Source organism: Thunnus albacares, chromosome 8, assembly GCF_914725855.1.
Source record: "Thunnus albacares chromosome 8, fThuAlb1.1, whole genome shotgun sequence".
Taxonomy (NCBI): Eukaryota; Metazoa; Chordata; class Actinopteri; order Scombriformes; family Scombridae; genus Thunnus; species Thunnus albacares.
The window spans coordinates 34,858,341-34,873,128 of NC_058113.1; the positions used below are offsets into that span (position 1 = coordinate 34,858,341).

At 43.8% G+C, this 14,788-nt stretch overlaps 1 protein-coding gene across 1 annotated transcript in view; it reads right to left on the reverse strand.

Moving 5' to 3' along the window:
* Nucleotides 1-612: 612 nt before the first annotated feature.
* The window catches only part of myo1eb (myosin IEb), a 25,620-nt gene continuing 11,444 nt past the window's right edge, over nt 613-14,788 (reverse strand). The window contains exons 9-27 of the mRNA XM_044359426.1: nt 14,133-14,265; nt 13,818-14,014; nt 13,647-13,727; nt 12,272-12,358; nt 11,010-11,096; nt 9,699-9,866; nt 9,528-9,613; nt 9,302-9,383; nt 7,199-7,404; nt 6,974-7,118; nt 6,632-6,746; nt 6,365-6,534; nt 5,654-5,799; nt 4,794-4,940; nt 4,180-4,337; nt 4,024-4,098; nt 3,753-3,942; nt 3,441-3,616; nt 613-1,303 (exon numbers count right to left, since the gene is read on the reverse strand). Coding sequence (XP_044215361.1) covers nt 1,227-1,303; nt 3,441-3,616; nt 3,753-3,942; nt 4,024-4,098; nt 4,180-4,337; nt 4,794-4,940; nt 5,654-5,799; nt 6,365-6,534; nt 6,632-6,746; nt 6,974-7,118; nt 7,199-7,404; nt 9,302-9,383; nt 9,528-9,613; nt 9,699-9,866; nt 11,010-11,096; nt 12,272-12,358; nt 13,647-13,727; nt 13,818-14,014; nt 14,133-14,265 — 2,526 coding nt within the window. The 3' untranslated portion in view covers nt 613-1,226. The remainder of the gene's footprint in view (nt 1,304-3,440; nt 3,617-3,752; nt 3,943-4,023; nt 4,099-4,179; nt 4,338-4,793; nt 4,941-5,653; nt 5,800-6,364; nt 6,535-6,631; nt 6,747-6,973; nt 7,119-7,198; nt 7,405-9,301; nt 9,384-9,527; nt 9,614-9,698; nt 9,867-11,009; nt 11,097-12,271; nt 12,359-13,646; nt 13,728-13,817; nt 14,015-14,132; nt 14,266-14,788) is intronic.

Sequence of the window (14,788 nt, forward strand, 5' to 3'; positions counted from 1 at the left end):
TCCACCGACATTTGAAGGCAGCACGACCCTCCAGAGGAAAAGGATTCTGGGTAATGTAGTGTCCTGTAGTTTCATTCAGATGAGAAATGTCACATTCATTTCATGACACTAAAAAAAATCAACAGTTTGATAAACAAATTATTGTAGATTCATAATTTTTTAGATAATTCTTGACTCACAAATGAGATCATTTAAAAGAGGCTGTGACTAATGATTATTTTCATTATTGATTAATAATATGCCAGTTAGTTTCTTGATTAATTTAATAATTATTAGTCTCTAAAATGTCAAAGGTAACATCTTCAAATGTTTTGGTTTTTCTGACCAACAGTCCAAACAGTTAAATAAACAGAAATCTTATAAATCTCACCTTGTTTGTGTGACTCAGGTACTCAGACAGGTTTGTACTGTATTGTCAGTTTATTGGCTGTTCCAGGGTCAGCTGGATGATCCTCTGAGCTAAAACATTCATGTTCATTTCATACAGACATTTATAAAACAGCAGAAATCTTATAAAACACACAAACTCTGGACTGAAAATTATTTAGTTTTTTCTAAAATCATTGCAAAAATGATGTTTAAGCAGTAAATTTATATTTCATTTTATTTTTTATATTTGACTTTATATTTAATCTTATTTAATATTTTCATCAGAGAGTTACACCTGCGGATTGTGTTTATTTTAAAGCTCCAGTGTGACGTTTAGTTTCTGTTCATCTCAACACTGCCGATGGTTGAACACCTTTAATCACGTTGGCAGACTGTTTGTTCAGACTGACTCTCTCCTGTTGAGGCTGTAATGAACCCTGCAGCCTGGGGGGGGGGGGGGGGGGGGGGGGGGCGCTGACAGGCTACACTGATATTCTTTTCAGGTTTCCGTGGTAACACTGATGTAAAATTTGATCGAAATGCTGCTTTAAAACCATCAGAGATGATCAGAGACTGAAGTCACACGGGGACGTTTCACCTGACGGTACACCTGAGTTACTGAGACACTTTCAGTCCAGCAGTCAGCAGGTAGGAGCACTAGACTCTGACCTTTGACCTCTGGGGATGATGACGCTGCAGCTTTGGTTGGCTGACAGCCATCACTGACTCAAACAAAATGTTTTTAATGAATATTCAGTAATCAGCTGTTTCCGCTCAGCTGATGTGTGGAAAGTTCTTGTAACCTCTGACCCCAACTGGAACAGCAGGACAGTGACCTTTGACCCCAGAGAGCAGGTCTAGATCTTCTCCACATAGTTTCCAGGGAACATCCCCTCTCTGCCCCGCAGCCGGCCAAACCACCAACCGGACGGATCTGTAGACACAAACACAGACTGAGGATGAGTCTGACTCAGAGGACATACGAGGACTCGGACTCTGAGAGGACATACGAGGACTCGGACTCTGAGAGGACATGCGAGGACTCGGACTCTGAGAGGACATGCGAGGACTCGGACTCTGAGAGGACATGCGAGGACTCGGACCCTGAGAGGACATACGAGGACTCGGACTCTGAGAGGACATACGAGGACTCGGACTTTGAGAGGACATGCGAGGACTCGGACCCTGAGAGGACATGCGAGGACTCGGACTCTGAGAGGACATACGAGGACTCGGACTCTGAGAGGACATGCGAGGACTCGGACTTTGAGAGGACATGCGAGGACTCGGACTCTGAGAGGACATGCGAAGACTTGGACTCTGAGAGGACATGCGAGGACTCGGACTCTGAGAGGACATGCGAGGACTCGGACTTTGAGAGGACATGCGAGGACTCGGACTCTGAGAGGACATGCGAGGACTCGGACCCTGAGAGGACATGCGAGGACTCGGACTCTGAGAGGACATGCGAGGACTCGGACTTTGAGAGGACATGCGAGGACTCGGACTCTGAGAGGACATGCGAAGACTTGGACTCTGAGAGGACATGCGAAGACTCGGACTCTGAGAGGACATGCGAGGACTCGGACTCTGAGAGGACATGCGAGGACTCGGACCCTGAGAGGACATGCGAAGACTTGGACTCTGAGAGGACATGCGAAGACTTGGACTCTGAGAGGACATGCGAAGACTCGGACTCTGAGAGGACATGCGAAGACTCGGACTCTGAGAGGACATGCAAGGACTCGGACCCTGAGAGGACATGCGAGGACTCGGACTCTGAGAGGACATGCGAAGACTTGGACTCTGAGAGGACATGCGAAGACTTGGACTCTGAGAGGACATACGAGGACTCGGACCCTGAGAGGACATACGAGGACTCGGACTTTGAGAGGACATGCGAGGACTCGGACTCTGAGAGGACATGCGAAGACTTGGACTCTGAGAGGACATGCGAAGACTTGGACTCTGAGAGGACATACGAGGACTCGGACCCTGAGAGGACATACGAGGACTCGGACCCTGAGAGGACATACGAGGACTGGGACCCTGAGAGGACATACGAGGACTCGGACCCGGAGAGGACATACGAGGACTCCGATTCCCCTTTCAGAGTCAGTAAATTATATGAACTGTCCCTTTAGTACACTGTCAGTGATTTCGAAAGAGACTGATTGATCGTAGTATCAGTAACAGTAGCACTGAAAGCCTTAATAACAGCAGTAGTATTTGTGATAACAAAAGTACTAACAGTAGTGGTAGCAGTAAAACAGTACCAGTATCAGTTGTAGTAACAACAGTAGTAGCAGCAGTAGTATCAGTAACACTAATAGTATTAGTACCAGCTGTGGTAACGGCAGTAGTTACAGTAGCATCACAAGTAACAGTAGTAGTAGTAGCAGCAGTACTACAAGTAGTAATGGAAGTAAGAGTAGAAGTAGTATTAACAGTAGTGGAAGCAGTTTTAGTAACAACAGTAATACCAGCAGTAGTTGCAGTAATACCAGCAGTAGTTACAGTAGTACCAGCAGTAGTTACAGTAATACCAGCAGTAGTTACAGTAGTACCAGCAGTAGTTACAGTAGTACCAGCAGTAGTTACAGTAATACCAGCAGTAGTTACAGTAATACCAGCAGTAGTTACAGTAGTACCAGCAGTAGTTACAGTAATACCAGCAGTAGTTACAGTAGTAGTACCAGCAGTAGTTACAGTAGTACCAGCAGTAGTTACAGTAATACCAGCAGTAGTTACAGTAGTAGTAGCAGCAGTTCTAGTAGTTGTATCAGTTACAGCAGCCGTAGTGCTCGTAGAAACAGAGGTGCTAACAGTAGAAGTAGCAGTAGTAGTATTAACAGAAGTAGCTACAGTAGGATCACCGGTAACAGTAGAAGTAGCAGTACTAGAAGTTGTAATAGCAGTAATAGTATTAACAGTAGTAGTAGCAGTTGTAGTAATAGCAGTAGTTACAGTAGCAATTACATCACTAGTAACAGTAGTATTAATAGGAGTAGTTGTACTTGCAATATTTGCAAAAGTACCAACAGCAGTAATAACAGTAGTGTCAGTGGTACCTTCAGTGAGTATCTCGATGACGTCATCGGTGTTGAAGCTGAGCTCATCGGTGTCCTGGGCGTCGTAGGCGTACAGAGCTTTGCACTGAGGAGACCGAGGCTTCGGTTTGGGAGCCGGTTTGGGTCGACCTGCTCCAGGAAGCGGCTTCACCTCCTTCGACCGCCGCCGCTGCAGCCTGCAGGCAAGGAGCAGGGATTAGAAGACTGATTAGAAGACTGAGTATTCTGGTTATACCGGTTATTTTGCTGCTACTGGCTGTACTGATGGTCCTGGTTCTACTGGTTCTACTGGTGTGGTCCGAGCATCCTCACCCTGCTGCGCCCTGCTCGGGGACGTCCATGAAGCCCATGTCGTGATGCTGGGGGGCCCGGTTGTCGGGGCGATGCTGGCTCTGGAAGCGGGGCAGACTGGGCTGCTCCATGCTGGACTGCTGACTTAGCCGGGTCCCTCTGGAGGAGGGGGCGCCTCCTCTGGGAGCTCCGCCCCCTCTGGGGCGAGGAGCTGAGAGACAAAACAAACATCACAAACTGTTCCACTTAGCAGGTGGCGTCCTCACACCTGGAGGTTGTTTTTTACCGGTACCTGAGCTGTACTGGCCGATGGGCGGAGCCTGGTTGCCCATGTAGCGGCTCTTGCGCTTGTCCGTCCTGGTTGGTCCTAAAAGCAGACAAGAAGTGAGGAGCAGCAGACAGGAAGCTGTGGTGGGATTCATAATGACTGAGTCTTGTCAGAACTTACTGGAGTTTTTGGGCAGACCCGCTCCAATCGAGACCTGCAAGACCTTTCCACTGGGCTTCAGGACCGCCTCATCCCCTTGACCCATCTGGAACTGGATCTGTCTGGATCCTGCAGAGCTGAACGGACCCCAGCCACCTTTCTTCACCTTAAACTCCAGACTGGACAGAGAGGAGGGCAGAGACAGAGGATACGTTTCATATTCATGTCACATTTGTACATAAACCAAAGTATTGGAGACATTAATTTTGACCAGATGGTAGCGCTAGATGAAAAGTCTGGCGATCACTGAAGTAAAAACATCTGGGAACCATGAATGTCTTTACAAACCTTTATGTCAATAGATGTAATCATACACAGCTGATACCTGTGTGACGTGTCGAGGCTTTGTTTGTGACAGTTACAGGGTTTTAATGTGAGCTTAATGTAAACATACACCAAGACACTGGTTTAGAGAAGGACAGTGTTTGTATATGTTTTCATATTCAAGCAGAACAAACTAAAACTGTTCAAGATAAGTTATATTAGAGACGTAAGATGAGAGTGTGTAGTTTCACTGGGTGTCGTAGAGAAACAGGTGATAATAAAGATGAGACATGATGTGTTTGAGTACTGACAGGTTGTTAAATTTGAGCGGCAGCTTCTTCTGAGTTTTGTCCTGATAACGTTTCACCAGCAGACTGAGGAACTCGGTTTTAAAGACACTCTGGAGAACGCTGTCGTACTCTTCCTCATGGATGATGAAGAAGTCGTCCTGCAGAGTGCTACAGACAGAAAGAGACAGGTAGACAGACAGACAGGTAGACAGACAGACAGGTAGACAGAGAGACAGGTAGACAGACAGACAGGTAGACAGACAGGTACATAGAGAGAGACAAAGTAATGTTATCTGTGAGTATAAAGATGAAGAGAAAGATGATTCAGTGATGAGCAGATGTTCATGATAGGTCTAGTTCTGGTCTGGGTCTTGTTTTTTTGTTTCAAATAGAGTTCTGGCCCTGGTTCTAGTTTTAGTCCTGGTTCTAGTTCTGGCTCTGGTTCTAGTTTCAGCCCTGGTTCTAGTTCTCGTTCTAGTTCTGGCTCTGGTTCTAGTTGTAGTCCTGGTTCTAGTTCTCGTTCTAGTTCTGGCTCTGGTTCTAGTTGTAGCCCTGGTTCTAGTTCTCGTTCTAGTTCTGGCTCTGGTTCTAGTTTTAGTTCCACATTTATTTCTGGCCGTGGTCATAGTTTAAGTTCTCATCCTGATTCTCGATGTAGTTCTGGCCTGGTGGTAGTTCTACTTGTGGTTCTTGTTCTAGTTTAAGTTCTTGTTCTAGCTCAAGCTCTGGCCTTCATTGTAGTTCTGGTCATGGTTCTTGATCTACTTCTAGTCCCAGTTATCGTTCTAGTTCTGATTCTAGTTTTAATTTTAGTTCCACCTCCAGTTGTAGTTCTGGTTCTACTTCTGGACTGGGTTCTAGCTCTGGTTTTAGTGGTGTACCTCAGAGAAACAGACTGGATCTTGTTGAGCTCGATCTTCCTCTTGAGAACCTCTCGGATCTGACCTTTATCTGGACCCTGCTTCACCTTCTCTCGACCAATCAGGTACAGGAACTTCGGGGTCAGGATGAGGTCACGCTTCACGGTCTGTGTGGTGAGACAGACAGTCAGACAGTCAGACAGAGAGCCAGAGCTACAGCCAACTGCAGACCCTGCAGAGACGTACACCACTGAAGGTGAAAGGGAGACCCAACCACCTGCGTAGATAGCTGCTAATCTTCCATCAACTCCACAGCTGGTGATGGTACCTCATAAACCAGAAGAGACCAGAGGACTGAAGGGAGGAGGTCATGTTGGTATATTCAGGCTTAAAACTTGCAGGTAAGCCTCTCTTTGGCCTCCAGTTCCTGGATGGGTGACTGAACAGCAGCTATATTGCTTTCCAAGATACTGTCTCGACTGGTTTCTTTAAGATAGATGGGATTGGGGTGCTATCCAGAGACAAAGCTCTACCCTTAAACAGTCCCAGAGACTTGGATTTAACTGGATTGAAGCTTGTCCTCGCCAAGATAATCACATAAGCTAGCTGTAACAGGTTCTAGCACGGTTTCACTTTGGTTTTAAACAACCTGGAGGAGGAAAGCTGGGCGTGACTGCATGAATCAGGACACTGCATCATTCTGATCTGCTGTGGGTCTGTGGTTTCTCTTACCCTGAATCTGCGGTCGTATTTCACAACGACGTCAGCAAATTCAATCTTCTCTCTGCGGCCAACAAACTGCCGGATCTCTGGATGGTTGTCTGTCCCAATGTAGTCGCCCACAAAGTTCCTGTTAAGGCTGTTTCTGCGGCGCTCCTTCTTGTTCAGCAGGACGTCCGACGCTGGAAGTAACAGAAAATCACTTAGTAACATCCGACACAAGTTTAATGTGATGCTTTCTTAACCCACTGATCATTATAACGATGAAGATGTTCTCACCTTCTTCCCTCATCTTGACATACTTGCGGACAGCGATGTGTTTGCGCCACGCCTTCTGGATGACCCGAGCGTAACCGTTGTACTTCCTCTCCCTCATCTCCTCCAACAAGAAGAGCTGCAGAGAGGAAGATAACATCGAGACCACGCACATAAAGACAGCAACAGAGGAGGGAGCACAGAAACATTTAAACCAGAGGACCAGAACAGAACCCTAAGGTCTGATCCAGGAGTCCTGAGGTTCTGCTTCAGGAACACTGATGTTAAAGGAAACTTTCCTTTGAAAGCTAACAGCTTAGTAGAACATTTCCTGAACTGCACTTTCTGTGTGTGAGTGTTTCGTACCGACTCTGGAGCTTTGATGAAGACTTTGGTCTTGCCCAGCTGGAACTGGTCCTGGTCCATGTTGACAGAGTTGAGGAGGTGGAGGACTCCCTTACGCTCCTCGCCCCTCCAGCTTGGCCACGTCTCCTTGGTCAGGATGGCGTACCTGCAGCACACGATTATTACCATCACCATGTTGGAAGCAGCGGTGCAGTGTACTGGCTGTGACCCTGTTTGACCTCTGACCTGTGCAGGAACTTGTTGAAGGCTCGGCGGTAGGCGTATCCCGCCCGACGGACCCGGATGTTCTCACGAAGGCCCAGGTACTCCACCTGATGTTTGACCCGGTTCTCCTCCCAGTCCCGAGGACGTTTGGTTTCATTGGGTTTGATGCAGCGGATGTAGTGGGGGGTGCACTTCATCAGGGTCTGGACCAGACTGTTGGCTTGTTTCTAAAGGGGGAGGGGGAGGGAGGGGGGGCAGGTTTACCTGTTGACCTGTTGTACGTTACAGCTGTGTGAGTGTCCGAGAGCTTGAAGGGTTCAGTTTGACCTAATTCACAGCAGATCGTTACACTTCCACTGAGAAATGTTCAGCTCATTAACAACTCAAACTGTAAAGCTTTTTTTTTTTGCTAAGAATCAATATATACTGTATAAACTTGCTGTTTGTTCTTATGTACTTATTTGGTTTTAAAGTTTCATTTATTTTCTGCAGTGATAGCCCCCCCACCCCCCCCACCCCCCCACATCATGTTGTCCAGGGTCCAATATCTGTGTAGTCAGGCATTAAAAACAATCCAAATGCCACACAGGCCGTTCACCAGCAGGGGGCGACGTTAGCTGTTACAAATCATGGAGCAACATGCAGAGAGCTGAAGTTACAGGATGACTGTTGCTGTCAGTTTTATGTCTGCTTATCCTGAGAGATACATACAGGCTACTTTCTTACATGACTACTGGGAGTACTGGTGGTGCACAGTTTTGGAGACAAGAATCTCCCAATTTATCTCATTTACTTGACATTAAAGGACGAGTTCATGATTTTTCCAAGTGTGTCTTAAACCATCAGTCAGTCATCAAATGAACATTAAAGCTGTTTTTCTTGCTGTAATCATTCCTCCTGTTCATACTGGATATTAAAGATCCTTCAAATGTGCTTACAATGGAAGTGATGGAGGACAAAATCCACAGTCCTCCTTCTGTGCAAAAATGTATTTAAAGTTTATCTGAAGCTAATATGAAGCTTCAGCGTCCAAATGAGTCAAATCAAGTAGATATCTTTCAACATTACAGTCTTTTTAGTGCCAAAGTTCCTCTTTTTGTTACTATACTTCCACCTGTAGCTCAACAGGGAAACACTGTCTGAGGAAACACAAAGAGGGAATTTGATGCTAAAAAGACTGTAAATGTGTCAGATATCCACTTGATATGACTAACTCAGACTGCTGAAGCTGAATAGAAGCTTCACACAGACTTTTAAATGACTGTGTGGACACACTGTGGATTTTATCCTCCATCACTTCCATTGAAAGCACATTTGAAGGATCTTTTAATATCCAGTATGAACAGGAGGAATGATTACAGACACCTGACTGCTGGTTATAGACACACTGGAAACACTGGGAACACTGTGAACCTGCTTTAAAACACCTTGTTGCCGATGGAATAAACATTCTTCCAAACATTACTTGTCATCAGGTTGATAATCTTTCTCTTCATTTATTGGTGGAGGAGGACGGTAACGTCTATATTCAGTATTAAGCAAATATACTGAAGTATTAAAGCGTTTTTTAAATGTTTTTACTGTCCTGTATGTCTCAGTCTTTATCAGACAATGGGCCTCAATCACTAATATGTGCACAGAAATGTTCTTACTTACAGCACAGAATAAGTGTGGATGTGCAGATTCATGACATTCAACAGATACACAAGTTATCAACAATCAAGGCTTTAGTTTGAGTAAATAACCCAACAGTCAAATAAAAAATAAGACTAAAACTGGGTCAGAACAACATTAACCCAGTAATGTGTCAGAGCTATATTGATCCAAACTGGGTTAAATTTTAACCCAGTGATTTAAGTGTGTGTGTGTTTTTATTTGATTGTAAAGCAACATTTGTTGTTTTTATATGTGCTGTGCTTCATCTGGAGTTCTGTTCAGGGATGCTGTCCTACTGTGGCAGATGAGGTACACGTATTTGGACATATGCTAATGTAAAAGAATGTTTACAGATTTATACAGATAGTAAAAAAGATGCATTATGTTTTTGTACAGTACATATACAGTACAGTACATATTGTGTAAATAAAGATAAATAAAGATTTGTTTCCATTTTTTCTCTCTCACCTTGATCTTGCTGCTGGCGGTGCTCGGACGTCCTCTCTTCTCAGCCTCCAGGTTCTCAGGAAACAGAGCTCTGATGAACGGACTGACCACAAACACACCAGAGACAGTCACTATGAGGTCATCACGGACTGACCACAGTGCCCGCCCCCCCCCCCCCCCCCCCCCCCCCCCCCCCCCCCCAACACACACACACACACACACACACACACACACACAGAGTACTTACAATTCGCTGCTCTGCATCAGCTCAATGATGTCATTAAACAACACGTCTCTGTTTCTCTCACAGAAACCACTGACATCATACGACACCTGGACAGGTAGACAGGTACAGTTAATAAACATCTGACAGACAGACAGGTGAACACCTGGACAGGTAGACAGGTGTATCGAGTACCTTCCCAGCGTAGTGGTGGATGATGAATCCTCTGTTCCAGCTGCTGAAGTGTTCGTGTGATCCGATCTGTCCCTGCAGCTTCTGCAGCAGCGTCTGGTCCGCCCCCTCACCTTTAGCGTGCATCGTAGCGCACACGTCGTCCAGGATGCTCATGACCCCAGGAGGATTCTGGGAAATGATCCCAAGAGAGACAGAAAAATTATGTTTATAGAGAAACTTTTCTCTTCTTCGTTAGTTAATAAATGTCTGACAGGAACAAAGATCTTCAGCTCTATAAACAGAAAACTGACACAACAGAAACAACATCAGAATAAACTGAAGAAGAAAAAGTAACAGATTCATTTCCAAACAAATTTCAACGTCACAGTTTGAGTTTTAGTTCAAATCAACTATAAAGCAAAACTATTAATTGAACTGTTCAAAGTTTGTTTCTGTTCATAATTTCAGCAGATTTTTATTGTATTTCAGTCAGCTGCTACATTTAAACCTGATTCCACCCTTCAGTCTCATTTTCATTCATGGAGTTGCTAACAAGAACAGATCTACTGTGGTGTATTTCCATTATTGGTGTGCTTAAAGACAATATTAAGCTATGCAGATTGATTTTATAAGTTTATAAGCAATAAGGGCTAGTGGGATACAATTTGTATTGGTGTAGTTATAATCTCATGAACCATATTTAATCACACTGTACGTATAGAGGCACGGTAGAAGAATCATAATCATACACTGGAGAAATTTGAGTGTGTTTGTATTACATGTCACTTTGCTTGGGTCTGCATTAAAGTCTTCACCTTTCAAACATACTCTCTGGAGGAGATCAAGAAATAAGGCTGTAAAATGACTAGAATAACTTATAAAAAAAATAAAAGGCCAGAAGACAACTTGGCAATAATGGTGTAAAATGATTCCCAATACTTATATATAAATTGGATATAATCAGGTAGAATTGAATATGCCAGTACATATCCTCAAACAGCTCAAAACCTGTTTTGAAGAGTTTTGACCAACAACGAGTGACGGAGATAAAAGTAACATAATAATTGGTCAAAAATTAGGGAGGGTGGATGATAAGGTGTGACCTAAGCCGACCCAAGGACATAAAAACAATGAACCCCAAAGAAAAACCTTTGGAGTGATTTGGTTCTTTGTAAAAGTGCTGATTGCTCCCCTTTTTTTGCCGGCATTAAAGAACACTTTGCTGCTTGGACCTCTGACTCCCTTTTTATTTTCAAGAGAGAGTTTTTTGCTCTGGTACATTTTTCTGCAACAATTTGATACAACACTACTCTCTCTGATTGGACGACTCACCAGTTTGGACTCGATGAGGTCACAGACCACCTTGTTGTTGAAGTACTCGATGGGCGTCCATTTGATTCCCTCCTGAACGTACTCCTCCTGCAGAGACGCAACACCGTCAGATTCAGAAAAATATTTTTATTCTGAAGCATTTCTGATGACAAAGCAAACAAACTGCAGCCGACAGTCACAGAGACGTAGACACATATGTAAAGTAATAAAAATGATAAAAATACAATTTAAAACCAGCAAATAACCACATACATAATGTACATAAGTACATAATGTAGAGTGAAAACAGTCACAGTGAACATTAACAAACTGATAAAACAGTTATAAAATAAATAAAAGACATGAACAAACATTAAAATAGAAAAAGGGTTTAACATACATGAATATGATCATTACAAAATAGGAGCTGTGATAAATACATGAAAATTTTACAAATAATTCTTCAAACTAGATTTACAAATAGTTGCAGAGTTAAAGCTCCAATGGTTAGTAAATTAATTGATTAGTCAATTGTCAGAAAATTAATTGCAATTATTTTCATATTCAAATAAACGTTTAAGTCATTTTTTGTGTAAAAATGCCAAATTTGCTGGTTTCAGCTTCTCAAGGGAAATAATTGAATGTTTGTCTTTGTCATATATGACAGTAAACTGAATATATTTGGGTTTTTGACTGCTGGTAAAGAGAGAAGAACCACTTTCTATTTATTCAGTTTTATTCTAATCATTCAATCAACAATCAGTTTTCAATCAGAATATGTTCTGAATCAAGTCATGAGATTCACAAAGATTCCAGCTGTGTATAATCTGCATAACAGATTTAGTTAAAATTGAGCCGAGTGATCTGAAGGTAGAAAACATCTCCATCAAAACTATCAAACCAATATTCTTTTAACAATGACTCTGTAACATCTGTCAGGGACTACAGATGGCTATGATGTTTATTAATGTACACTGCCCTCTTTAAATAAACCTGTAAATAAATAGAAACAACAGTAGAGGACCACAGATGGAGCCCTGAGGTACCCCATCGGACAGCTGGTGGACAGAAAAGGAAGAGTTGCAGATTGAGACCAAAAACTTCCAGTTTGACGTACGAAGACAAATATTTTAGAGCAGAACCAACAACATCAACCGACCGTCTGTTAAATAGTCACCTGCAGTGTCAGAAACAACATTCAGATCTCAGTAAAGTTACAACACTGGAGAGAGATATGACGTCATTATATGATGTCATTATATGATGATGTCATCGTGTGTCACCTGTTCTGCCTTCAGTGTGAGTTCGATGAAAATCTGCTGCAGCTTCTCGTTGACAAAGTTGATGCAGAACTGCTCAAAACCATTTTTCTGAAAGAAAAAAAGCATAAATTATTGATCAATCAAACAAATCAATCAAACAGATCAGTCAATCAGTGAATATTGTCAGGTGTCCAACAGAAAAACTTCTCATCTGAATGAGAAACAATCCCCCAAAAAACAGATGTGTGTGAACTCTGCCATCTGCAGGTGGAAACAGGTCCATCTGCTATTGGTTGGATGACAGACTGATGTCATCAACCAGCCAATGACAGAGGGCCAGCTCAGTACCTGCTCTCACCTGCAGGTGGCAGAGTTCACACTGATTTGGGTTTGTTTCCTTTAAAAACATACAAAAAAACACCAACATGCCTCTCAGTGCAACAACTGTTTGGTATCAAAAGTAACATCAGGAGGAAAAAATATGCAATATTCCTACTGCACTAATGCTAACATGCATCCAGATCATGTGACTAACAAGTCTCTAAAGACTCTCCAGCTGGTCCAGAATGCAGCTGCACGTGTTCTGACTAAAACTAGAAAAAGAGACCACATTTCTCCCATTTTAGCTTCGCTGCATTGGCTTCCTGTAAAATCTAGAATAGAATTTAAAATCCTTCTCCTAACTTACAAAGCCCTTAATGGTCAGACACCATCATATCTTGAAGAGCTCATAGTACCATATTATCCCACTAGAACACTGTGCTCCCAGTATGCAGCTTACTGGTGGTTCCTACAGTCTTTAAAAGTAGAATGGGAGGCAGAGCCTTCAGCTATCAGGCTCCTCTTCTATGGAACCATCTACCGGATTCAGTCCGGGGTGCAGACACCCTCTCTATGTTTAAGAGCAGGCTTAAAACTTTCCTTTTTGATAAAGCTTATAGTTAGGGCCGACCAGGCTCGCCTTGGATCAGCCCTTAGTTATGCTGCTATAGGCCTAGACTGCTGGGGGACTTCCCATGATGCACTGAGCTCCTCTCTCCTCCTCCTCCTCTGTATCTTTATGCATTCATGTAACATCAATGCATGTTACTAACCTGGCTTCCCCCGGACCTCTGTAGCCCCTCATGTCTGTTGGAGGCTAGCAGCTCCAGGCTACGTTAGCTGCTACTAGCATAACATAGCACAGTCCGTACAGTTGCAATGTGGGTAATGTAGGCGCCAGGTTTTGACAAGATAAACAGACGATATCTCTGGTTCTGCTGCATCAATTTTCTTTTAAAAAACTGTCTATCGTGAGTCTAATGATGTTAAATGATGAGTCTGTGCGGGACTTTTTACTGAGGGTCCTCACAAGTGTAGAATAACAAGTGTGTGTGTATGTGTGTGCATGCGTTACCTGGAAGATCTCAAAGCCGTAGATGTCGAGCACGCCGATGTTCAGGTCCTCCTGGTCCTTCTGCATAGCTTTATTTATACACTGACACACAGAGAAACACAATAACAATCACAAACACAAACTGAAGTCTAGAATCACAGTGTGACGTGTGACGTGTTGCTGCAGACTGACGTCGACGAGGAAGTCGAAGAGTCGAGTGTAGAGAGCTTTGGACAGGGCGTCTCTGGAGAAACAGGCCTGCTCCGTGTTCAGGGTGACGGAGATGGACTCGGTCTTCCCGCCCCACTTACTGTCCATAATCCTGCTGGTGAGTTTACTGCAGAGGCCGTCCTGAGAGATGCCCAGCAGGAAGGACGGGAACGCCAGGACTGACAGAGAGACACAGACAGTTTAGTGGACATATACTACAATACCCATGATCCTCAGCTGCTGTTGCTATGCAGAAGAAGCCAGAGGTCAGTTATATTGTGTTGTGTAGTAACTTACAGTCCTGACTTTCGACCACAGCGTAATTGTTTTCCTCTCTGAAGCTGATGTTTCCCAGATGAAGAATTCCTGCAACCAGCTGAAGAACTGAGTGCTGATCCTCCGCAGACAGACCAACTACTGACATCGCCTCCTGAGAGACAGACAGTTACAGACAAGTACAGACAGTTACAAACAGGTACAGACAGTTACAGACAGTTACAGACAGGTACAGACAGTTACAGACAGGTACAGACAGTTACAAACAGGTACAGACAGGTACAGACAGTTACAGACAGGTACAGACAGTTACAGACAGTTACAGACAAGTACAGACAGTTACAGACAGGTACAGACAGTTACAGACAGGTACAGACAGTTACAGACAGTTACAGACAGACCAACTACTGACATCGCCTCCTGAGAGACAGACAGTTACAGACAAGTACAGACAGTTACAGACAGGTACAGACAGTTACAAACAGGTACAGACAGGTACAGACAGTTACAGACAGGTACAGACAGTTACAGACAGTTACAGACAAGTACAGACAGTTACAGACAGGTACAGACAGTTACAGACAGGTACAGACAGTTACAGACAGTTACAGACAAGTACAGACAGTTACAAACAGGTACAGACAGGTACAGACAGTTACAAACAGGTACAGACAGGT